Below are 26,020 nucleotides of genomic sequence, written 5' to 3'. Positions count from 1 at the left end.
GCCTCGGGCTGACGAACCCCCTCCCCAGCACCCAACTGTGGTCTCCCCCCTCCTAGAAACACTTCCGCTGTGGCCTCGCAGAACTCAGTTGTTAGGGAGAGGAGCGCATGGCGGGAAGTTCTGCCAGCGAGCTCCCGGCCATAAAGACTTAGAGTGAGGGACAGGCAGGCACGTTGGTAATGGGTTTTGCACCTCGCGGTTGCTTTGACAGAATCTTTGACGTGAGGGGGAGAGAGAGGTCTTTCCCCTGGGGCTAACTGCTCTTGTTTCCAGGTTTTCACAGGTTCTGGGCTCCCGGAAGCTCTGCATGCAAGGACTGTCGCCCATAGCTGGGAAAGTTCCACTGTCTTCCCCCTCCCCTCACTCTCGACCGCTCGGTGTGCGAGCATCTCTGGCACTTGAACCAGGCAGTGGGCTCCAGCAAGGGGCATTTGCTGACCCCGCTCCCTTGTGCTGCCGCCTGCTCCCTTCCCTTGGTCTGCCCTCTGCCGCGTTCCCAACCCCTGGCAGGGCATGGTGTGTGTGTGTGTGTGGCGGCTGCCCCGTTGCGGGGAGGTGGGTCAGAGACTGTCCCTTTAAGAGAGTGCCAGGCTGAAACGCAGCCTGCTCTTCCTGCCGCCGCCCCTGCAGGTACTCTTGATCTCTATCTCCATTTTGCAGGTGGGACTCCAACACAGAGGCTTCCGCGTGTGCCGCTCCACCCCCACCCCCCTCAGCTGTTTCTGCCCGCCACTCTGAATGGAACCCCGCCTACGTCAAGACTGCCCAGCGCGCGCCAAGGAGACTGTTGCACTCTGTTCCGGAAAAATAAAGTCTGAACTGTGCCCTCTGTTGTCTCTCCTGCTTGGCATCTGCTGCACGTTCCCTGGGCAACACCCCCCCCCCCAAGTCAGTGGCCTCTCCGAGGGAATGCCTGGGAGGGTGGGCAGACTTGGTTTGGGGGGGGGACGGTCTATGAGTCGCCACAATGCCCCCCGCGTGACTGGACAGGGGAGGGGAGTGCTGCCCCTCAGCCTGCCCGGGCTGACAGCCTACCTGACCTCACAGGGCTGTTGTGCGCAGGACACTAAGGGGGGGGGGCTGATGAAGTGGACTCAGAGTTCTGCAGCTGATGCACTCGCACTCTGAGTTCTGCGGCTCCTGGGGGAGGTGTTCCATGCACATGTCAGGGGGCATCAGGGGAGCACAGGGGGGTCTCTGGGTGGGGGGGGTGTCTGCTGCTAGGCTGCATACTCCCAGACACATTCCAGCCGCTGTCTATGACAGTGAACTCCTGCACTTGGTACTTCCTGCTTGTCTGCCTGCCATTGGCAGAGTCTCTGACAGCGGGAGGGTGTGAGGGGATTGACAGCTTTTCCATGGTCCCGTACGGGCCTGTCTTGCCCCCGCCCCCACCCCGCCACCAAGCCAGGCTTCTTGTTCGCGCAAGCCCAGCCTCACTCCTGTTCCCTCCCCATGTTAGTGGGACGTCTCTCCTTTGCCTGTGATAGTCTGCCCACCATTGGCTCCATTTTCTGTTTGGGGGCAGGTTGGGGACAGCTATCAGCCTCTCTGGGGCCGCCTCTCCCCATCCCTGACTGTTATGAGCCATGGTGCATGCTCCAGGACTGGCCGATGGGGGTGGGTGAGCTGGCCCTCCCCTCCGGCTGCCTCCACCTCCCTTCCGTGCCTCCCCCAGCGGCATTGCCATGGCGACTATCTCCCTCACGGCAAGCTATGCCTCTCTCCTCCCCATGCTCCAGCGTGCCAAAGTCCTTAGCAAGTCTATTAGCAGCGCGGCAGCTACACCGTGGCCGGCCAGCCCTTATTTCTGGATTGGGCTGCCCAGTCTTTAAATGTTTTTAAAAAATGTTTTTGACAAACTTATTTGACACAAGCTCTAAAAATAATGTGAACCCACAGTTCTTCACTTCTCACTTAAAGATACGATGAGGAGGTAAATGGTTGAAGAACCTCTATATCTTAAGCTGGCAATAAATTAAATCGTGGGCCCCTCCTTTTGGCGTCAATTTATATATGAAGCTCTGAATGGCAAATGCAGTCATTGGAGTGTAACACCCTGAGACAGACAAACTCACAGACAGAAAAAAGCTTCAACATAAATAAGGTGAGTGCAAAAAGAAAAAATAAACCTGGACACTAAAGGTAGAAGTGAACAGCAGAGGTGGTACAGAGGCCACCCCAGATTAACCTGGTGCTCCAAATGTAGAAAAAGCATATGTTTAGGTTTTCCCAACTCATCCTGCTCTGATGATTAACATATGAAGATCTCAAGTAAAGAAAGGTATTTCCCAACACCTATTGCCTGAATCTCTTTAACTGAGATCCTCTGCTTGCAACTGAGCTCCAGCCAGTTCCTCAAAAAGGAATACACGGTCCATTAACTTCACATTCTACTGAAATACAGTTCGCTGGATTAGGACAGTGGGTATGTCTGTCAGTTTTTTCAGTACGGGCACCTTTTATGTTCTGGGAATTTTTTTTGGCAAAGCTACAGAACATGTTTTGAAGCACAAGGGTGCCATAAACTTTTACAGGATGTGTGATTACTTTAAAAAAAAAAATAGCATGCCTTCAAACTGGTAAGCAGGAGACACTCATCACTTGACTCAACCTTGAAGAACCCCATTATCGCAGATGCTGTTTCCAGGACCGTAATAAGGCAAGCATAAACAAAACATACCCAGAGACCCTTACTTGAGGACTTCAAATAATCACCATGACTGATCTTGCCACAGGCACTGTAGCAATTCAACAACGGAAGAATCTACCATGCAAGTCAACCAGCAATTGTAAAGTTACTATTGTCATGCTTTGAACTTGTGTCATGGCAATTAAACACTGAGAAATGCAAATTCTTGCCGAGTTTATATTGCAAAAGGTCCTTCCAGACACTGTGCCAGAAACCAGCAAAAAACATATGGGTGCTGGTTATCTGTTACATTAAATTCAGAGATATATTTCTTTATGCTTGTTTGAAAATACATTCAAACTGCTGTCAGTGTCGATGCTGACGTCTGTCAGTTTCACACACTGTAAAGAGGACAATGATAAATAAATCTTTCTTTATGCCAATAAAGGTATTTGGACTGGATTGGAAATAAATCCTTCATATTTTGCCTGAAGACCTGACAGGTTCGGTTTCTGGGAGGGTTCTTTCTTTGGATCCTGAGCACTATGTGAATGCAAGGAAGGGCACATGGTCCAAGCATTAAAAGGATGTACATGACATAACAACCAAATTTCTCCTTAGGATCAATTTTTCCCATTCTGTAATTGTGGGTTAGACATCAAAGTTTGAATCACAACTTGCAAGAATATCTCATCAACACTAAAATGCCAGTTGGGCACCCTTGAAACTGTTGGGCCTAATAGGCCTAGAAAGTATCTTAAATGCAGCCCCCCAAAAAGTGATATAAAGGAAATAAAATTCATGGCAGTGGTTCTATTATGTTATTTTAAAAACAGCTCATTGCACTCACTGCTTAAAAACTACACAGATCTAAGGTGCCTAACATTTAGGTTTTGCTGCACAGAGTCAGGAAAGCTAAAACTGACACATGCAGAATTAACAGCAGCAACTAGGAGTTCTCAGTCATCTCTTTTGAAAATTTGGCCTGACAAGATACTGGTAGGATTAAACTCCTAAGGGCCTATAGGAACATCAAAAATTCCTGTGACATATTTGGGACACTGCACACAGCCTAGTGTAGTGATCAGTACACTGGCCTAAGCAGCACATTCACAAATTTTAATACATTCTTTTAAACGTGTTACAGGACTTTCATAACTGTGGTTGGTTAGACCAGGCCCCAGAAGGCCAGGTTTTGAATTCCAACTCTGCCCTAGGTCGTTAATTTCCTCTCAGCCTCATATGACTATGCAGGAGTATAGCAGCAGGTTAAAAACTAATAACATTACACTTGATCTTAGCCAAAAGGCTGAGAACCAATGAATCATTACAAAGCTATGGTTTTATGTTGTTATTTGGTCCCCGACATTAACTGTTTTGCGCTGGTTATGAACTGTAATAAAATTAATACTACTACGAATTGCTACTACTAACAATGCTAATTCTAGCATTTACCTTTGCAAGTAAAAGAGCAGTTCCAAGTACAGAACTTGTATTCAAAGCAACTAAATTTGCACTTAAGAATCCAAGCAACAGAGAGATGAGGAAAGGGGGAGGTGAGGAGGAAGAAGAAAGATTTATACCCCGCCCTTCTCTCTGAATCAGAGTCTCAGAGCTGCTTAAAATCTTCTTTATCTTCTCCCCCCACAACAGACACCCTGTGAGGTAGGTGGGGCTGAGAGAGCTCTCACAGCAGCTGCCCTTTCAAGGACAACTCCTACGAAAGCTATTTGCTGACCCAAGGCCATTCCAACAGGTGCAAGTGGAGGAGTGGGAAATCAAACCCGGTCCTCCCGGATAAGAGTCCGCACACTTCACCACTACACCAACAAGCAAGGCACAATCAATTCACCCAGAGAGGGAAAGACCCACCCCACACAGAGCTGTTGTGAGAATATAATTGAAAGGGGAGAAAACAATGTGCGCCACACGAGCTCCTTGGAGACAGGGCGGGATAAAAAGAAGGGTATACTGGTAGGAAAATCCTACGGGAGCAATCCTTTTCCAGCTGTTCCCTTTCTCCCCACTTCTGGGTCAGACGACGCGCCAAAGAAGGTTCCCTTCCCCGCTTCAGGAGCCCCACTCACCGCTGTCCACCTTGTACCGCTCATGCCGGGCGCGGAGCCCGTCTATCTCGCTCTGCTGGTCGGCCAGGAAGCGCTCCAGCTTCCCCTGCACGGCTTTGGGCAGCTTGGCCACTTCGGCCCGCTCCAAGACCTGCTGCAGCACGGCCGCCATCTTGGTGGTGGAGGAGGAGCCAGCGAGAGAAACCGCCTCTCTCCCTTCGCCAATACAGGCTCGTGAAGGGCAGAAGGCAAAGACGGAAACGACTCAGCCTCACGCAGGGCGCATGCGGCAAGGTCAGCGGATGCAGGAGTGTGACGCCCCGCGAACAAACACGCTCATTGAACAAAGCAGGAGTCCAATCGCACCTTTAAGACCAACCGATTTTTATTTAGAACGTAAGCTTTCGTGTGCTCTGAAGCCCACTTCAGCACAGTGAGCAAAGCCATACATAGCTGAGCATACATAGCTGGTAGGCAGTGGCCCAAAACGCAACATGGTACAGATTTAAGAACCAATGACAGTGACTTACTTCACTGTCATTGGTTCTTAAATCTGTACCATTTTGCATTCTGGGCCGCTGCCTACCAGCTCTGTATGGCTTTGCTCACTGTGCTGGATTCCTCGTCTGATGAAGAGTGCTTAAGAGCACACGAAAGCTTACGTTCTAAATAAAAAATGGTTGGTCTTAAAGGGAAACTTGACTCCTGCTTTGTTCAACTGCTTCAGACCAACACGGCTGCCGCTTGGATCTATAAACACGCTCATTGGGTGGTTTGAAGGGTAGACTTCCGCAATTATAAATACGCCGCCACAAGTTCCGTGGGTTGGATGCCATGTTGAGTGTGTCAAATTCATCATTGCCGGGCTGTAATTATGAAGGGGAAAAGTCAAGTAGGTAGGCTTTTAAGGATCTGTACAGGAAATTTAATATGAACCGTAAAAATAGCTCTTGCGCCGGTGATACGTTTCTGCCACACTCAAAATGGCGCGCAAAACGAAGCCGCGGTTTTTTATTATTACGTCATCAAGATGCGCCCCGTTGAGCGAGTGGTGAAGTGGCTCCCCTCAATGACGGTTGTTGGGACACATCACTGAGTGAGAAGCGAAGGAGTTGGGTGGCTAGTCGTGAGGGGAGTCGCGCAGGTAGGAAACCACCTGGATTGAGGTTCTCTGCGTAGGCCATGGGGCTCGCTTTCCTGTAAGTAAGGGCAGCATTGGGCTGTTCAGCTCTCGGGGGAAGCTGGAGAGGACGCAGTCTTTTCTGGGCGCAGGAGCGCGAAATTTGCTCGTCCTTCCCTGTGTTTACGTGCCTGAGAAGTCAGCCGGTTGTCTGGGCCGTGCCATTTCAGACTGTGGGGGTAGAGTCTGGCAGGTTGAATGCTCTTCTGTCAGAAAAATCGTTGCGTTGGGAAAACTGGTTTCTAGGTTAGATTAGGCTGCAATCACACATGCTGAATAATGCAGCTTCAGTCCACTTTCAGTGCACTTTCCAACTTTATTTTACTGTGTGAACAGGCAGAATCCAGTTTGAAAGTGGATTGAAACGGCATTATTATGCTGCATGTGTGATTGCAGCCTTCGTGTCTCTCTGTCTTGCAAACTAGGTTTCTTTGTACAGGGAATCTTTTGTACGGAGGAGCATTTAACCATTCAAAGCGTCACCCGTAGACTTAAATGGTGATGCCAAACCGGTTGCTTGGAAACATGTAGGATTTTCGCTGAACAGCTGTTATCCCATGAAAGTAAATTTCTCCATTGTCCCCAGTTGGTTGCATGGTGCCTGCTGATGCAGTTCTTGGCTCCTGATTGCTCCTTGATTTTAGGGGATATCTTGACCAAGAAAAGAAAGGAGAAGCTTCAGGTCATTGCTTACCATCAAACCCTGCTGTCCTGTACAGGCGTCTCAGAATTGCCTTCAGGGCCAGAAAAGTAATACTTTCCTCAGCTTCCAGTGACTGATAAAGGAAAGCTCATCTCTTGAATATCTTTTTGGTACATAAGGTGCCACTGGACTCAAATCTAGCTGTTCCATGACTCTGGGCTCTCTCCACTGTGCAGGGGGCAAACTTTCTATTTTTGAAAGTGAAGCCAGAGATTTTTGAAAGTGATCCCGAAAGATTCTACAAACCCTAATGAAGCCAGAGAGTTTATCCCAGTTTTCCTCCTTTACCTTGGGACAGGTAGTTCTTCAAATGAGCCCAAGAAGCACTTTTGCTTGTGCAGGGAGTAACCTGTTTGGAAGTCATTGCTGTAGAAGGATGCTTAGCTTGCAATCACTCAGTGTCTTGTGATTGGCCAGTTTGGGTTGGTGGTCTGTTGGTGGCTGCTGCCTGTGATGCCTGCTGGTTTGGTATAGTGATTAAAGAGCAGCAGCCTCCAATCTGGAGAACTGGTGTGATTCCTCCACATGAAATCTGCTGGGTGACCTTGGGCCAGTCACAGTCCTCTCAGAACTCCCTCAGCCACACATATCTCAGAAGGCGTCTGTTGTGGGGAGAGGAAGGGAAAGGTGATTGTAGGCTGCTTTGAGACTCCTTAAGAAAAAGCAGGATATAAAAACCTATTCTTCTCAAGGCAAGAAACGTTCAGAGGTGTTTGCCATTGCCTGGCTCTGCATCATGACCCTGATAATTTCTTGGAGGTTTCCCATCTAAATACTAGCCAGGACCAACTCTGCTTAGTTTCTGAGATATGAGAAGATCAAGCTAGACTGAGCTATCCAGATCATGGTTCTCTTCTATCATTTACCAAATTTTCAAAAAAAGAACCCAGGGAATGCTTATTATGTTTTATAGGGCTAATGTGAATGTACATGGAACTGTAGCCTAAATTAATTGAAGGACTGGTATTGCTTGGGAAATCATAATAATGTGGCTGGAAGAGAAACCTTGCCATGATAGAGCACTGGAAACTGCACAACTGAAAGCCCCTGGGAAAGAAATATTGGGATTGAGATGTGAGGGAGCGTTAAAGGGGCCGTAAGCAGGGTCAGTGGGGATACGTGCGTCTTGGATTTACCCAATGGAATATTGAGTTGGTTGTGAATGTTTGCTTTATGCCAGAAAGAGGTCTGCTGTGCAAGTGTTGTTCAGTTTGTGCTTTTTATTCTCTATAAATTTATAGCTTAGGCTGTTAAGTGCAATCATGGGAAGAAGCTACTACGTAGAAGAAAGCGTTGGACAGTATCTGTCAGAACTCACCACCAAATCTAAACCTCTTATTACTGGCCTCTTGGTTGGGCAGGTAAGTGTCATATTTTTTTTTCAGCATCTGAGGGGATTTATCAGTTTTGTGTTTGTTTTATTACAATTGGAGTCTTTTTTCCTTGAGACAAAAATACTGCTGTGCCTGTCATTAAACTTTGAATCACTGCTATTTTTTTTTACTGCATCTTAGTTGAAGACCTATCCAGCAGCAGGTTCTGTCCTTCACAAATGCCATAGATGTAACTGGGAATAGCATAAATGAACTTCTGCAGAATTATTTGTAGCGTAAAACCTGGTAGACTTGGCCAGTTTTTTAAAAAGATTGCTGTGGTTGCCAGAAATACTTTTTCCCATCTATATCTTTCATGGTGACTCTTATCCTTCACAGGTTGAACTGATATTTCCATATTAAACCAGGAATCAGTAATGCCCAGGCTTGTCTACTGCAACGTGCTCTGTGTAGGGCTGCCCTTGAAAATAATTCAGATGCCCTAACTGGGGAACAATGCATCTACCCTCTTTTGATTTGAGTCCAGAATCGGGCTTAGTCTGTGTTGCAAGTTGTAAACTACATAAGCTATGCTGGCTAACCAGTTTTCTTCTAGGTTGAGCTGAAAGTGCTGGTATTAATCTTTAAAGCATTTCATTGCCTGGGTATGTATACCTAAAGGACAGTTTCTTCCCACTGGGTAAACCCAGGCACCCACTAAGAATCTCAGTCACTAATGGCAGTTGCTTCTTATCACCAGGTTAAAACTATGAAAACATTTTCAGCAGCTGCACCTGCCTTATGGAGCTAACTCTGCAGCTTAAAGTAGTGACATTGTTATTCAATTTATAAAATGATGAGTAGTGCTAAAAAAAATAAGAGCTCTTTTGTAAAAGCATCCTTTTGAACAAAGCCATGTCGTAAGAACTGTAAGACCTTTTCAAAGCTAGCTTCTAAACCGTGTTTCCCCGAAAATAAGACACTGTCTTATATATATTTTTTCTCAAGAAGACACACTAGGGCTTATTTTCAGGGGATGTCTTATTTTTATTAAGTATAATACAACAATCTACATTTATTCAAATACAGTGGGGCTAGTGCTAGTGATGCGTGAACTCCTTTCCCCTAGCCGTTCGCATATGCACAATAGGATGCCTGCGACTGCGGTTACCACACGCGCACCCACGCATGCGCAAATGGCTAGGAGAAAGGAGTGATGTGGTTGCCACTCACGCGCCCACGCAAGTGCGAACGGCTCGGAGAAAGGAGTTGTAGCAGATAAAAGGTATTTCAGTTTTCCTTACCGCTCCGCGCCGAAATGCATGGCATGGCTATGAAGATACACTGCATAGCCATGCCCATCACTAGGTCTTAATATCGGGGTAGGGCTTATATTTAACAAATGCATAGAAATCCTGCTAGGGCTTATTTTTTGGGTAGGTCTTATTTTTGGGGAAACAGGGTATAAGAGTGGGGGTGTGATTATCAACAGCAGATGTTTCTTAGGGATTGCTTTACTATTGTGAAAATTGATGTTTTATGCTATTGATTGGATTTTCTTTGATGAATTCTTATTGGATTGTATTCCTCACATTCTCCTTACGTGAGTGCTTGTGAGTGCAAGGGTAAAACAGGATTTAAAATTCTTAAATAGAACAAATACTTCTTTGAAAACAAAGCCATTGATACAGGCACATTTCCGTCTGAAATGTGGTGCTGTATCTAAGAGGTAGAACTTTGATTGGGGAAATTACTCAGAGCTTACATATATGCAGAATAAGGTGTACCTAATACTATTAATTTCAGGGGACGTAGGCATGTCTCACTTTGTGTACAGTCAGATGATTTTGCAGGGGTTCAGACACAGCTAACTCAACTATAGAAGACAGATTAACCGCACCAAGGCAATAGCTGGTTTATAGACTACAGGTGTTTGGTTGGTATCCACTGGATGGGTTGGAGACTAGAACAGAATTTTGAATTTCTGAAAAAGCTTTCTGCAAAATGTTTGGTAGTTCTTGGCCAAAGACCTGAACACGTGGTAAACTTGGAATTTTAATGTGCTAGTTGTGGCCTTAGATGTTTTTAATCACGGTAGTGCTACTTTTTCCCATTCCCAGTGCTCCCCACAAAGGGACTATGTTATCCTAGCCATTCAGACTCCTCCAAAAGAAGAAGAAAGCAAAAGCAATGCTGGCTACAGTTCAGGGGTGCCTAACATTGATGAGGAATGGGCAGTCGCACATGCTAACCAGGTAACATGTTTGGTGGTTGTTCTTTAAAGCACAAACAAATAATTATTTTCATATTGCTTGCTACCTTGTTTTCATGTTAAAAGACTGGATTTTAGTAAGAGTCAGAGGGGTAGTTGTGTTAGTTGAAACAATAGAAGAAAGTTTGAGTCCAGTGGCACCAACAAGCTTTTGTCTACTAAATTTGTTTTAAAGGTGCCACTGGACTCAAACTTCGTTCTCTGGATTTTAGTAAGCCACTGTCTGTCTCCAGAGTTTTGGTTGTATATTTGCTTAAATCGCAAGCTACTTATTATTCATTTATTTCATTTATACCTTGAGAGCGATTTTGATGTAGTGGTTAAGTGTGCAGTCTCTTATCTGGGAGAACCGGGCTTGATTCCCCACTCCTCCACTTGCACCTGCTGGAATGGCCTTGGGTTAGCCATACCTCTGGCAGAGGTTGTCTTTGAAAGGGTAGCTGCTGTGGGAGCCCTTTCAGCCCCACTCACCTCACAGGGTGTCTGTTGTGGGGGAGGAAGATAAAGGAGATTGTAAGCTGCTCTGAGATTCAGAGTGGAGGGCGGGATATAAGAACAGAAGAACATAAGAGAAGCCATGTTGGATCAGGCCAATAGCCCATCCAGTCCAACACTCTGTCACACAGTGGCCAAAAAAATTATACACACACACACTGTGTCTAATAGCCACTGATGGACCTCTGCTCCATGTTTTTATCTAACCCCCTCTTGAAGCTGTCTATGCTTGTAGCCGCCACCACCTCCTGTGGAAGTGAATATAAATCCAATATCATCATCTTCTTGCCTTTCTCCCCAATGGAGACCCATATCAACTTACAGCTTTGTGAGGTAGGTTATGCTGAGATTATATGATGGACCCAGGGGCATCCAGCAGGCTATGGATTTGAACCTGCGTCTCCCATCTCCTAGTCTGACAGTTTAATTGCTGCACTGGTTTCCCCATGGAGCTCAGAATGGCAGAAAAAGGGTTGCTTAATCCTGAGAATTCAGTAAAGTAGATTTAGCTCAGAAATGTGGTTTACTTAAGGCCACTTTGTGACCTTCATGAGGACATATTTATATGAGAATAGGGCTGTCATTTGGGGAGAAGGGAGAGGTGAGCAGTCCCCCTATTTTCTAATAACTTTTGAGAAAGATTGGCCCAAGATCAGCCAGCAAGTCACCTGAGTCTCTCTGATCCCAGTCCAACATGGTCTACTAAACTATGTTGTCACTTTCACAGACCCTCGAATATAGTATCTGCCTGTATCAGTAATTGAACTCCAACCTGTTTTAGTCTACTGAATTTGCAGTAGCTGAAATCTTTCTCCATTCTGGTTTTTTTTTTTTAATGTATTTATTTATTTTGCAGACTTGTATTCTGCCCTTTCTCATAAACGGCTCAGGGGGGATTACAGCATAAATTAGATAACCATTAAAACTTACAATTAAAACTAAACACTATATAATAAAGCCAAGAAGTGATAAAGTACATTACATTGCAGGCAGCAACAGCACATTTTACAGAATAAAAACACCTATTGGCCCGAAAATGTAATAATCAGGTGGTAGTAAATAAAATAGTATCACAGCAGGGGAGGCCAAGCAGATGGAGTGAGGATGTCTGCTGCCTCAACCGAAGGCCCGGTGGAATAGCTCCGTCTTGCAGGCCCTTCGGAATGGCAATAAGTCAGGTAGGGCCTGGATCTTCTCTCAATAATGTTTCTGTTCAGTCTATGATTGTTAAGATTCTTGTTTACAATAAATATAATACTCATGGTGTCATATAGACCAGTGTGGTTTCTTTCTACTGAACCTTATATGATTTCATGGATTGGAAATTCGGATCTCATTGGCATCCATGGCTTTGTTAATTTGTGAACTGAGTTGTTTCATGCTGTGATGGCAAGATGTTATCCCCTGCATGGAGAGCTATCATAAATGTACATGCTTTAGTCTTGTGCAACTAAAAAAATGTGGCTGGATTAGTGGGAGGTTATATATTTTTTACATTTGAAGTTCATCATCCTTCAGTAAACTTTCAGCTATTTCAGCTTCAGAAACAATCCTGTGCAGTAGACTGAATGATAGCAGTGCAATAATAGGTTTTCCAGGTTCATAGCCAGACTGGTATGCCACACTGCAGTTTTCTGAGGCATGTACATTCCCCATGGAAGTGTAACAGTTTGTCGTTGCAACATCCAATTGTTGCCAATCATTAAATACTGCAATGATGCAAAGAGTTCACAAATCAGTGATGTCATGGATATCAACAAGATCTGTACTTCATAAAGGACGGGTACAACTTTCAGTTGGGGTCTATTCAGATCAATTGTATGGGTAAAAGTGGAGGTGTCTATTTAAAAGAAGAGAAAATTGCTACCTATAGACCATACATTGCACCTTTCTGCTTGTAATGTCCCATGCATACTGATTTCAGTAGCTTTACAAATGTTTGTACTGTCACATATGTGGAAGCATTAATCAGTGAAATATTTTGATACCCGTATCTAGGAATTATGAGAACTGAGTAACAAATTATGTCTGTTTGTCTTTGTAGGTGTCAAGAATGCTTCCTGGAGGACTGTTGGTTCTTGGCGTCTTCACCGTTGCAACTCCAGAGCTGTCAAAAGAAATCCAAAATATTCTGCGCAAGGTAAATAATATCAACTAGTACAGCCCTAAGGAATACCAAGGCAGAACTCCTTTCTGTACTTGCAGCCTTGGATATTAGTATATAACAAAGCAATCCTAAGCAGGTCTACTCAGAATCCTATTCTGGTGTATTCAGTGAGGCTTACTTCCAGGAAAGTGTTCTTAGGATTGCATTCTAAGTGTACTGCACTGAACCCTTCACTTGATAGCATTGCTGTCAAGGGGGCTCCTGAAAGAAGCCATGAAGATATCTACTCTTCTGTAGCCATGGCATGTTGGGTGGATGAAGGAGTTGCACAGAGCAGTGGCAGGGAGGAAGGGGAGGGAAAACATTGGTTGATAAAAAAGGAGCTGCCGCAAGTTGTGGGGTAGGCAGGAGAGGAAACAGCAGCCGAGGGACCTCAGAGAGGAGAGAAAAGGAGGAGGAGTGGGCAAGACATTTGGGAGGGACTGTGACTCAGTGGTAGAACATCTGCTTAGCATGCAGGAGGTCCTGGGTTCGATCCCTGGCATATTCAGTTAAAAGATCTGGCAGCAGGTGGCGTGAAAGACCTCTGGAGAGCTGCCTTCAGTCTGAACAGACAGTGCTGACCTTGGTAGTCTGATTCAGTGTAAGGCAGCTTCATGTGACAGTTCAGAGAAAGTGAGCTTGGAGAGATGTAATTTGATGATTATGTCAGAGATGACTCTGCAGCTATATGGGCCCAGCAATCACGGGTGCTGGCAGCTCTGGTATTACCAGTTTCTTTGAGGCATCACCTTGTATCAGATTTTCAGGGGAAAAATAGAGAGAGAATAGTGCCGTGATGTTCGGGGAATTTAAAGCAGCTCGTGTTTAGCTTGCATGAATTGCCTAAGAAGCAGGAAGTGGAGGTTTTAATTGACCGATTAAAACAGAACAGTAAAAAGAGAAGTGTTTATGTAGGCAGAATGTGAATAGGAGAGGGGAGAACAGATTTTTTTTCTTTTTATGAATGGGCTGCGTACTTGATTTGTATGCCTTGTCTTAACTGCAGCAGAGCACTCCAGGGCCTACAGCATTAAGGGGGAAATACTTGGGGCTTCAGGAGCAGTTTGGTTAGAATCAAGGGACGGTCATGGCATATACCAGATGCTTAAGGAGAGGTTTGTGATCAGGGCATACAGTGACACTTAAGAAGAAGAATCAAAACGTTTCTTTCGCAAAATGAACAAGCACCTATCCTCGGTCAGGGTTTGGTGGTTGTAATCTTGCCTGGCTGGAAAAGAAATTAGATCTTCAAATGGGAAAAAAGGCTCAATGTGATAACCTAAGAGAGGGATGATTGAAAAGCTAAGGTAGAAGATTTGAGAGAAGATACAAGGAGAAAATCAGAACCTAAAATTAAACCTGAAACAGTTTTCAGCATCTGGAGAATGTGTCACAGGATACAACATGGCGGAAGAGTTCCTTGGCTTTCTGGTGAGATTGACATAGTAAATATCTTTTACAGAATGGGAGAAGGACTGCTGCAGTTTTAAACATGGATTTTTTTTTAGGAAAGGGGCCCAGATATTAAAAGCCTGAGACTAGGCCCACAAGATACTAAATAGTCCAGGGCTGTAGGAAACTTTTTTTACAGCACTGACTAAAAATTAGTGCAATTGTATTGTAATCTTTATTAGGTACTCAGTTGTAAATGGCCTCAATATACCTCCATCATTTTGTTAAGCACTAAAGCCAGTAAACTTATTAAGCTCTAACCTAAGAGCAGGTTGCTTGTAGAGACAGGTGTGGCAGTTTCTTGTGTGGTTTATGTGGTAACTGAGATTCAGGTTGGAAAATGAAATATCCTAGCGGGCATATTTGTTAGCAACATATGTAGTAACTGTCAGGGGTTATTAAGAAATCATAGAATTCTGAGCAAATGAAGAAAGGGTTGTAGAGTGCTGGACAAGAACAAAGAGAATTGAAATTGTTAGGTAAGGAACTGAAGAGAGCTGTCTCTTTCTCTTCCTCCCAACAGGAGCAGCAGAACAGAGGTAAAAAAGAACAAGAAGAATCCTCTTATATTTCTAGTATATTTTTATCTTGCCCTTCCTTCAAGGAGCTCAGAGTGAGATGCATACCTCTGTCTTCCCCAAGTTATCCTCACATACCTGTGAGATAGGTTAGTGTGAGTGGTCCAGGGTCATGGCAACAGGGATATGAGACATAAAAAGCAGGCTGAAAAAAAGTTCTGTGACTGCAATAAGTGGTACGGGGTCATCTAGTCAACTAAGCTAGAGGACCACAGTGTGTAAGGAAATCTAGATCTGTTGAACAGGTTCACAACTCTTACAATTCTGAATGAAGACTTATTGACAATAAAGGATGCTGGTACTTCCAAAAACTTTATTGTCTATAAGTGCTCATATACGGTTATAAGAGATTTGAACCTGTTCAAGTTTGGTGTAGTGGTTAAGTGTGCAGACTCTAATCTGGATGGTTTGATTCCCCACTCCTTCACATGCACCTGCTGAGTGCCCTTGGGTCAGTCACAGTTCTTGGGAGGGGGTGGAAGAGCTCTCTCAGCCTTACCTGCCTCACAGGGTGTCTGTTGTGGGGAGGGAAAGAGAAAGGAAATTGTAAGTTGCTCTGAGACTCTGAATGAAGGGTAGAGTATAAATCCAATCTTTTCTTCTCTTCACACACAGTGTTTTAGTTCCTCTAGTTGTCATGTAATCTGCCAGTGGTTTTGTATGGATTAATCTGTGGTTTGGTTTTGTTCATACATGTGTTAACTGTTTTTGTTGCTTATTTAAAGCTGTAGCTTTGCGTAATGGATGTTTAACAACATTTGTTTACCATAGATTGGCAGTGTGCCTCTTCTGTTTTTTTTTTCTTTCCTTTTTGCATCCAAGATTTTATTGAGCTGCATGGGTTGGGTAAAACAGTAAATTCCTGCTTAGGGATGACGTTTGGTTTTTGTTCTAAGCAGGTGGTTCTTCTCTGGTTTTCATGAGAGCTAAAAAAGTTTTTTTTTTTCTTCTACTAGCTTGTCTTCTCAGTGGAAAAATCTTTAGCTAGAAAACGGCTGTGGAGCATCTCGGAGGAAGATGTGTCTGACCGGGTGGCTCTTCATCTTTGTTCTGCTACAAAGAAGTATCCTTTTTTATTGCAAAGCTTGTGCCTTTAAAGGAGAAATGATCCATGCATGCCACGATCTAGCATTTTGTTATGGTTATTCAGCCATTTTCGTGAACATGCTTAGTGGCAAAACCAAGTCTCCCACTGAGCACCCAATTTAAAATGCATCCCAGTAGCTGAGAAGGAGACACTGAGGTTCACCAACTTAGTTTTTTTAATAGCAGCTGTGCCTAGGATAAGGTAATACTGAACAAAAGCATTGAGGATCATAAATGTGGTTAACTGTGTAACACCTCATTAAAACTGGTAAGCTTAGACTGGTGTAACTGTGTAAGATTGCACTGTGAAACATTTGATCTTCTTGGCTTTTTATTAAGAGGGCCTTGCCTAGCTTTGCAGAGCTTGAGTGCTTGGTACATGAACTACATGGGTCAGAGGGGAAGGGTTGTATCATGTTCCTGTCCCTAACTGTGTTTGAGTACCCACTCCAAGACAGCATTGCAGCCTTCTGCTGCTAATCCCAGTCTAGAACGGATGACAGTTATGACTCTCCTTTTGCACAGAGTGCTAGGATGTCGAATTTAGCCGCAGTTGGGACACAAGTACTGCTGTGTCATAAAGAAACTGCCGGCTGAAGTAATGAGAAGTGTGGGTTACATAGCTGATTAGATCTTGCAGTGCTACAAAGTACAGCTGCGCCGGTGGAGTCAGAACAGAAGCAGAAAGATAAACACTTCAGCAGCTGTCCTGGGAAGATGTTATTCATTTTGCAAGGGCTGTAGCTGAATATGGAGAAAGTGACCTTGGAGCTGTGATTCTAATCCAAGAAATCCTGAGTGAGTAATTTAGTTGGGGGAAAGCTGTTAAAAAGAAATGAACTTGATTCAGAAACCTCACGGTATTTCCATGCTTTTAAAATGAAAATAGTTGAAGAAGGAGGGTTGCATCGATGCAGGAAGATTATTGTATTCCTGTGCCGTATTTGGTATATCAAGTCATTTGCATGTGACTTTGTAAAGAGTCTTTATTGTATACACATGCACATGTGTGTCCATGCCCACTATTTTGGTCTTATTTCATTTCTAGTTTTGTTGTAAAGGAACAACCTCTTTAACTTTTGTTTTCTTCATTCATCAGACTGGTAGTCTCACAAAACAACTAACATCGGTCAAGAAATGCAGGCTCCCTTCTCAGGCTTACACACAAGCATGAGAAGATGTATAAAGGAGGAGGAATAATGGGAAAGGGAGAGGATGGAGATGAGCCATATAAATATTGTGATTAAATAAGGATTTATATCCAGTTGAGGCAAGCTGATCTTCCTCGCTGGCATTCTTCCTTTGACAGCATGCAACTTCCTTTCCCTATCTGGGTTTAAGTATCCATTCAAAGACAGCATCACAGCCTTCTCCTGCTACGCCTAGTCTAGAATGGGATGGTGGTTATGATTCTGCTGTCTGCTGGCAGAGACCTGTGCATTGTCCTGGCTTCTGTAGTCCCTGTTCAGCTGATGCTTAGAGAAGAATTCTTTCTAGTCTGGTAGAAGAAAGCTGACACCTGAGGCTACACTTTCTCTGGCAGATGACGAGGTCTGTGCTGGCCTTCTTCTCCTTGAAGGGGTGGATCTCCCTTTTTTGAGGGAGATTGTTGTGTCTCCCAGTAGCCTTCAGAACTCTGGCCAGTAGCATTTCTAAGCTGTAGTGGATATCAGAGGCTTGGAAGGTAGAGAGCAGTGCAGAGAAATGTACCACATGAAGCACCTCAGTGTGGATTTGGAACCTAATGATTCATAAATAATTCAGATGTCAGGTAATACCTGGCGTACCCATCTTCTGAGTATGAGCAAGTGGATGTACATATACAAATAGGTGGCTGTATGACAGATGAGTAAGAAACATTTTGTTTGGTTGTCTAAAGCAAAAGTTGAATATTTGTCAGTTTCTGTTAGGGGATAAATATAGATAAGAATATGGTAGCTTTCGGTCTAATATGATCTCTAATGACTGTCATCAGAGGTACAAGGGACTGAAATGCTGCAACACATTAGAAATTAATTGATATTGGCAGTGTGTCTTCTAAACATGTCAAGTTATTATTTCTTAACTGGGAACGAACGCTTTGTCGCACATATGACATACAAGATCCAAAAGTAAGTATTTGTGTTTTTTTTTTAAAAGTTTGGCAATCCACACATTTTTGCAAGCTCCCATTTAAAATGAACGAAAAGTTGCCCAAAATATCTGCTTTGTCTTTAGAGAAGCATGTGGATATTTCATCTGGGCTTGCTCAAAACAGTTTGTTTGGAGAGTGTCTGTCCCAGAAGCCTGTCTGCTGCTGCTTAAAATACTTGTGATGCTCAGATATTAATGTACAACAACAAAGTTGCCTTAGGCTGTAATCCTATGCATGCTTCTTTAGGAGTGTATTCCATTTTTAAAAAGAGCCCCGTGGCGCAGAGTGTTAAAGCTGCAGTACTGCAGTCCTAAACTCTGCTCACGACCTGAGTTCGATCCCCGGCGGAAGCTGGGTTTTCAGGTAGCCGGCTCCAGGTTGACTCAGCCTTCCATCCTTCCGAGGGCGGTAAAATGAGTACCCAGCTTGCTGGGGGGAAAGCGTAGATGACTGGGGAAGGCAATGGCAAACCACCCGTAAAAAGTCTGCCGTGAAAACGTTGTGAAAGCAACGTCACCCCAGAGTCGGAAACGACTGGTGCTTGCACAGGGGACCTTTCCTTTTCCTTCATTTTTAAAACATAGGACATTCTTACCCCACCACTCCTCCAAGCATGGTATATTTTGTTAGTCTCGCCTCTGTTTTATCATCCCACCAACTATATGAGGTAGTTTAGGGTGTGAGGGAGAAACTGACTGTCCCAGGGTCATCCATTGTACTTCATGGCAAAGTCAGGATTTGAACTTGGGCCTCCCAGATCCTAGTCTGGCACTCTGTCCACTGTGCCACATTAGATCTCACTGGTATTGACTGATATACTTCCAGGTGAGCATGCATAGACCAAGCTCTTTTATATAGGGAAATAATGTTGGTAGCTGCCTCTTGGCAGATTAATACATCAATCTTACCCCTCTCTTTTCTCCCCTCTCTTCCAAACCACGTCAGAGTACAGCAAAGCCAGCAGACTGGAAATACCAGAATGGCTTGTCCACTTCGTGGCTGACTTTAGAATGCACAATTAATGCTAACATACACATCCCGCTATTGGCTACTTCGGCTTGCCATGAACTGGAGAAAAACATACGGGTAATAGAGCGTTTCTTATACAGTATTTGTAGCTTGCAACAGACTGGTGTATGTAGCTCTGGTCTCTCCTGCCTTGTGATCCTCCTGCTTTGCTCTACCACAAGCATGAACTTCCTCTAGACTTGATCCCGCAAGACCTTTTCCTCTGTCATCCTTAAAACACTCCCCCCCCCCCCCGGTTTCCTCCTTTGTTGGCTTCTTTTCGGGTTGGCTCCAGTGCCACCATTTTTTCTGACTGCTGCCAAAAAATCTCCTTCCATCACATCATGCAATAATTAATTTTTCTTCATCTTTGTCCATTTTCATTTTATGAACCTTGACAGAGATCAAGCTGATTCTACATGGTCCCCTATGCAATATTTTCATTGCTGGAAATGGTGGAGGATGGCATAACTTTTATTGCTGCAGGGGAGCTTTCTGGAATTTAGTGGTATATAACGTGCTCAGTTATCACTTTCTGTGGACTAGTAAAACAAAAAAATGTTGGGAGCTTTTTATCTTCCTGCTCCTCTCTCTCTCTCTCTGACAACTGCTTTGGAAAAGTTCTTGGTAGTGTCTGTAGAAGCTGTCATTGTAGGCTGTGACTGGTGTGTGAATCTCTTTAGCGATGCTAGTGGCAGAGAAGAATTGGTTTTATCCTCCACCCTTCACTACCCAAAGGAGTTTCAGAGCAGCTTACAATCACCTTCCCTTCCTCTCCCCACAACAGACACTCTGTGAGTAGGGCTGAGAGAGTTCTGAGAGAACTGCTTTTGAGAGAGCAGCTCTGAGAGAACTGAGACCCAAGGTCACCCAGCTGGCTTCATGTGGAGGAGTGGGGAATCATGCCACATTCTCCAGAGTAGGGTCTGCCATTCTTAACCACCAAACTTGCTTAATGTAAGAGCCACATAGAATAAAGTCAGATGCTTCAGAGCTGCAGACAGGAAGGAAGGAAAGCAAATAGATGGGGAGGGAGAAGTGGAAAGAAAGCCACTTTAACTTTAAATGCATTCTCCAAGCTGCCAGCTGGCTTGGCTTGAAGAAGTGATTTAAAGAGACAAATGCCTTCTCCAAGTCAGCTAACAGAGCAGTGGGGGTTTCAAGAGCCACACAATATGTGTGAAAGAGCCACATGCTGCTCTCAAGCCACAATTTGGCCACTCCTGCACTACACCGTGCTGGCTCTCAAGAGAGCATGTAGTCTTCTGGCTAAATACAATTAAGTACATTTGAAGCATGCTACCAGAAACAAAATGATTTGTACTTCTGTGAGGTATGATAGGCTGAGAGAGAGAGTGACTGGCCAAAGGTCACCCAATGCACTTCCAGGCAGAACCCAGTTCTTCCAGATCTAAATCTGACACTCCAACAGCTGTCCCATGTTGTTTCTGTGCTCTGTAGGACACATAATAAAGAGCACTATGCATACTATACTCCTCAGAGTACACTTGGTTAATATTTATCTGATGGAAAACTGAAGTTAAATTTGCAGCTGTTGTTTCCTATGAGAAAGTATACTTCAGCATCTAGAAACCTGAAATGGCAAGAAACTGACAGACTTTTTATAGAGTCCTGAGCTCTTTGGAAGAATATCAGAGTAATAAATAATTTTGTTTAGAAGAGGGCATCTGAAGAATGAAGAGTCTTCTATGTGGCCAGAGTTCCATGAAGTCAATTTAAATGTGTTTCAGCATTTTAGATGGAAAAATCTCAGCTTGTTCAACAAAACTGCTTTTCTGCAATTTAAGTCTCTGTCTCTTTTTGTTACCGCTGTAAAGAATGGATTAACTCGTTGGGCCAGGCAGGTAGAGGAAGCTGTCGTTTTGCTCAATGGCCAAGTCAAGGAGGAAGATGCTGACTTAGTCGACAGTCAGGTGAGCACTTAGTAGGGCAGCCTTAATATTGATACGATCGCAATGCCTTGCAGCTTACAGTAGCTTGAACCAAATAATGGGGGTTTCTGCAGGAGTTGGCCTGCAAGTGGGCAAAATCAACAACTGCCCATGCCTTCTCTGTTGTGGCTCCCACCTCATGGAATGGCCTGCCTGAGGAGGTCAGGGAGGCTCCCACACTCCTGACCTTCCTCAAACTATGCAAATCTGAAAACTATTCAAGAGGGCTTTTCTGTGCAGGTAATAAGGCTGCACAGTACAAAATGGTTTCAAAAACCTACCTGGATAAGTCTCTTCTACTGCATGTAGCATATTGCAAACAGAATCCTATTATGTAATTACAACTTAATATGCCATATTAGCATGTACACTGTGCTCCTTTTCCTTCTGGTGGTTTCCATTCTTCTAATACCCTGATGCATTACTTATTGAATATCCCATTTTGTTGGTTGTACTGACTCGCTACGTGTAATCCGCCATGAGTCCATGTGAGAATGGCGGACTGTAAATAAATACATAGCACGGATCTGTGTCGAATTGCCTAATGAAACAAAATGTGGTTGTGATCCAAGTGAATTTTGTCCCTGACTTTACACCTCTCCTTTGGCCAAGAATTAATTTAGTACAAGGTGAGTGTACCAGCTTGATTTGGTAGTGGAGGAAGTGCCATTAAGTCACAGCCAACTGATGGCAACCCCTTGGGGTTTTCAAGGCAAGAGACATTCAGAGGTGGTTGGCCGTTGCCTGCCTCTGCGTAGCAACCTGGACTTACTTGGTGGTCTCCCATACATTCTAACCAGGGCTGACCCTGCTTAGCTTATGAGATCTAATGAGATCAGGGTAACCTGGGCCATCCAGGTTGGCCCGCTGCAGTGGGGAGGAACTATCTGTTAATGCAAATGCCTTGCCTTTGTTCTAATTGCTCTAAGAAACTCATACAGTCTATTAACTGCTTTAAATTTAAATTATTTCTGCAGAAGAAGTCTGGAAGAGGAGTCACGCCTTCAGCTACCCAGTCCTTTAATGCCAGGGTTCTAACAAAGTTGGTAAGTGTGTGAGAGTAGTGTGGCACAGCGATGAAGAGAGTGAGTTAGGAAGTCCCTGGTTCAAATCACAGTGCAGCAGTGAATGTATTAGGTGATGCTGGGCAAACTGATTCAGATCAGCTTGAGCACTCCAAAAATGAAGTCTAAATCTGGACTGCAGCCATGCATTGGATCTTGCATTGTCATTGTGCTGTAGCAGTTGTTCTCCTCTCAGATTGTCTTGTCCACACAGGAAAATCCAGCTGTGAATGCTAGAGCAGAACCCACTGATGTGTGGGTGCAGCCCTGGTCTGCATACGTAGGAGAATGCTGTGGGAGTAGATCGTCTGTACCATTTCAGGCTACAGGCAGGGAGTTATCACTTTTGAGTGTTCCTCTACAAACACCTGCATGCAAACAGGAACAGCAGATCAGGTGGAAACGTTCTAGCCCAGCACTTTGCCTGATTATTATTATTTTTTTTTTTACATTTTTTTTTTATTATAACATTATGTGATTTATTATAACCTTATGTGGTTATGGAAGAATCGCAAAATGGTGGCTTTTAGCTGCAATGTGAAGTAATACAGTCCATTATGCCACCTCACTTGCTATAAAAATAAGACAAGGTCTCAATGCTAAGTATTATATTCCTCATCAATTATGAATGATACAACTAGGGTTGAAATTATTAGAAACCTTGCAGCTGTCACAGAAAGCCAATAAAAAAGTACACACGGCCTGATCTTATTCAGTGGGAAAAAAACTAGGAAAGCTAGTGTATTTAATACTGAGAACCTGTTCTGACTTTAAGATCAGGCCAGTTTTACAATTAAGCTAAAACCCCAATTCATAGTACTGGTGAACAATGTATGTTTTGTTGGAGGTGAAAATGTATACCTTTTTTATTCTATTTATATCCCACCCTCCCTGCCGAAGCAGTCTCAGGGTGGCGAACAAGGCCAGCAGGCAAGTTTGAATACATAAAACCAATTAAAACTATAGCTACAGTTATAACTTTAAAACATTTAAAACAGCAGATACAATAACATTAAACATTACATTCATAATGGCAGTGCACCAGTCTTCCCATCTCAAATTCATATCTACAGATATAGTTCAGATCTAGAGGCAGGCTCTTTAAGACAGTTCAGTTTGTCCAGCATGATAGCATTTTGCATGTGACCTTACAGGAGTCCCACAATTTAATTATCAAAGGCTTGGTGAATGGGCTGTATCTTATAGGCACTGTGAAACTGCAGAAGATCCCGCAGGGCCCTAACCTCTTCAGGGAGCTCATTCCACCACTTATCTTCCCCTGCAGGTTTTTGTTCAAAAGCTCTCATCAGTATTGGCATGTTTACCTGTCACCGTGATGGTAGGGAGAGCTGCCATTTGATTGTCAGCGAAACTAAATTAAACTACTTGAACACCAGAAAAATTAAACTTAAATTAAAAGAGCTCAGTTTGTGCAGTTCAGGTTATCACATTGCGGGAGATTAAATCCAGCTATTTTGAGGGGAAAGAGAAAATAACAGCTATCGTCACGTAAAGCTGCTTGAGCATTTTTAACTTTGCTGGAAATGTAATAGTTATATGAAGAGGATTGTGAAATATGCACTGTTTCAACTCTGTTAGCATTATGACTTGCCATGTTCTCTCTTTCAGTCACAGAAGTCAAACTCAAGGTCCACGGCAACTGTCCAGATCTGCAGCGGTTCCATAAATCTCAAAGGTGCTTTAAAATGTAAAGCTTACATCCATAATAACAAGCCAAAAGTTAAAGATGCTGTTAAGGTACTTTTGCTGCCCTTCACCCTACTGAAGGACTTGATCTTAACCCTCTTCCCAAGATATCTTACTTTACTACTATGGTTGATGTAAACAAAGAGTATAAAACTCAAGTCACCCTCATAATTCAGGCAGTAAGGTGTCCAGATTCTATATCCATAAATTTTGACTGAAAAACACTAATCTAATAGACCCTTGAAGTATATTTATTTTGACTCTGTTTGACTCACATGCCCACAGTGTCGAAATTCTGAAAAATATGAAATGTTCAAGTCTGGTAGGATGTAATAGCTAAGGGGCTGCATTCTTGCAGGCTTGCATTAGAAGATTTTTCTAATCTTCCTTGGCAAGCAAAGCCACTTCTTCAGAGACCACCCTTGTATTCCTACCATTGCAAGCAGACTACCAAAGAAATAAGGATACTTATTTCATTTGAATGTTATTTAATTTCTGATAATGTAAAGGAAATAAGCTTTCCTGAGGGAGCAACAATGGAATCGATGGAGGTCTCCTAGACTTTATTTGTGGTTGGTTTCATTTATTTTCAATATGTTTCTTTCCAACCTTCTCCACAATCTATGGTAGCTTACAGAAACAAACAGCAACTCTCAAACTACTGAGCAATCCAGTTACAAGCATCAGCACCAAGAAATCAGCCCTGTGTCCTCCATTGCATAAAAACTTACACAGTCTTTAGTAACTCACTACCCAAGGCCTGTCTGAACAACACAGCCTTAACAGTGTTTGAAAAAGCAGGCCAGTATGGTGGGATCTCCCTTTAAGGGAGAGCTTGCCAGCCTTCCCTGCCCCCACTTGTCAGGACTCCTTTCTTTTTGAAAGGCATGTGTGCTGGCTGAAATATTACTGGGGCCGTTTTCCCCATTGGTGCATTCCTGCCTGCCCCTCCAATTGCTTTTAAAGTGAATGATCCCAGTTAGGAAACCCACAAGGTGGAAATCCCAGCCTAGGTAAAGTGGAACAGCTTAATCCATGAGAAGTGATTTCTTGCATGCCGGTTAAGTTTGCCCCATGAATGTGTGCATTCCGAAAAGCCCATTCTGCGACTTCCCATTACCCTGCTGTGTAGTGTGAGAGTTCCAGTATAAACATTGCTTTACAAGAATGCAAGATTGGTCCACCTAGTCCAGCATCCTGTTTCACACAGCAGCCATACAATTGCCAACAGACAAGGCAGAGAGGTCAAGGTCTCCCCCCATATTGCCTCCTAGCATTGGTATTCATAAGTTGACTGTGTCTGAATGTGGATGTTCCCTTTAGTCACCTTGGCCAGTAACCACTGATGGACCAATGCATGAATCTATCTAAGGTAAAGGTAGCCCCTGTGCAAGCACCAGTCATTTTCAACTCTGGGGTGGTTTTCATGGCAGACTTTTTATGGGGTGGTTTGCTATTGCCTTCCCCAGTCATCTACACTTTTGCCCCAGCAAGCTGGATACTCATTTTTCTGACCTCTGAAGGATGGAAGGCTGAGTGAACGTTGAGCCCGCTGCCTGAACCCAGTTTCTGCAGGGATCGAACTCAGGTCATGAGCAGAGTTTGACTGCAGTACTGCAGCTTTACCATTCTGTGCCACGGGGGTACAGAATCTGTCTAATCCCCTTTTAAAACCATCCATGCTGATAGCTGCCACAATGTCTGCTGGTCAGTTAATTCCACAATTTTGGCTTTTTCCCCACATGGGGCTTTTCTGCCATCTGGGCAGCTGGATGCCCCTGCTTGTCGGGGAGGGGGGCAGCACTGGGCTTTTCCCAAGTATAACTTGGGGGGCTACTGGGGCTTTCTCCTGTGAGTCCTTTGCAGTTGTGACATCAGCTGTATTGTTTTGGAGTGAAGTGGGTTGTCAAGGGACAGGAAAGGGAGCACATCACTGTCTTTTGGATATAAGGGAAATCTGTTCCACCTAGCTTCCCCCTTGACCCCTTCACATCATTTCATTGCACAGGTGGCCAGTAGTCAGAAAAGCATGAGAATCTTTGGTGTTCAGTGTGGTAGTGACAGAATATTTTTGCCACCCTGGAAATGTTCTTGTATCTTTCTGGGTTTGCTTGTTTTGTACCTCTGTAGGCCCTGAAAAGAGACATAATAAACACGCTCTCTGATCGGTGTGAAATCTTGTTTGAAGATCTGCTTATGAATGAACCGCCAGGGAAGAAAAGTAAGGGA

General features: G+C 44.0%; 2 protein-coding genes across 2 annotated transcripts in view; one reads left to right on the top strand and one right to left on the bottom strand.

Annotated features, from left to right (window-relative positions):
- TPR (translocated promoter region, nuclear basket protein) overlaps positions 1 to 5,039 on the bottom strand; it is a 62,303-nt gene extending 57,264 nt beyond the window's left edge. The window contains exon 1 of the mRNA XM_060232393.1: positions 4,720 to 5,039. Within this exon, the coding sequence (XP_060088376.1) occupies positions 4,720 to 4,870 (151 nt within the window). The 5' untranslated portion in view covers positions 4,871 to 5,039. The remainder of the gene's footprint in view (positions 1 to 4,719) is intronic.
- A 2,756-nt stretch (positions 5,040 to 7,795) lies between these two features.
- Positions 7,796 to 26,020, top strand: part of ODR4 (odr-4 GPCR localization factor homolog) — a 29,623-nt gene continuing 11,398 nt past the window's right edge. Inside the window, exons 1-10 of the mRNA XM_060232392.1 lie at positions 7,796 to 7,942; positions 10,015 to 10,149; positions 12,706 to 12,801; positions 15,797 to 15,907; positions 18,005 to 18,037; positions 19,006 to 19,146; positions 20,907 to 21,002; positions 21,998 to 22,066; positions 23,714 to 23,842; positions 25,922 to 26,012. Of these exons, the coding sequence (XP_060088375.1) occupies positions 7,844 to 7,942; positions 10,015 to 10,149; positions 12,706 to 12,801; positions 15,797 to 15,907; positions 18,005 to 18,037; positions 19,006 to 19,146; positions 20,907 to 21,002; positions 21,998 to 22,066; positions 23,714 to 23,842; positions 25,922 to 26,012 (1,000 nt within the window). The 5' untranslated portion in view covers positions 7,796 to 7,843. The remainder of the gene's footprint in view (positions 7,943 to 10,014; positions 10,150 to 12,705; positions 12,802 to 15,796; positions 15,908 to 18,004; positions 18,038 to 19,005; positions 19,147 to 20,906; positions 21,003 to 21,997; positions 22,067 to 23,713; positions 23,843 to 25,921; positions 26,013 to 26,020) is intronic.

The sequence above is a fragment of the Heteronotia binoei genome, chromosome 2 (genome assembly GCF_032191835.1).
Source record: "Heteronotia binoei isolate CCM8104 ecotype False Entrance Well chromosome 2, APGP_CSIRO_Hbin_v1, whole genome shotgun sequence".
In the NCBI taxonomy this organism is placed as follows: domain Eukaryota; kingdom Metazoa; phylum Chordata; class Lepidosauria; order Squamata; family Gekkonidae; genus Heteronotia; species Heteronotia binoei.
This window is presented reverse-complemented; position numbering and strand designations above follow the sequence as displayed.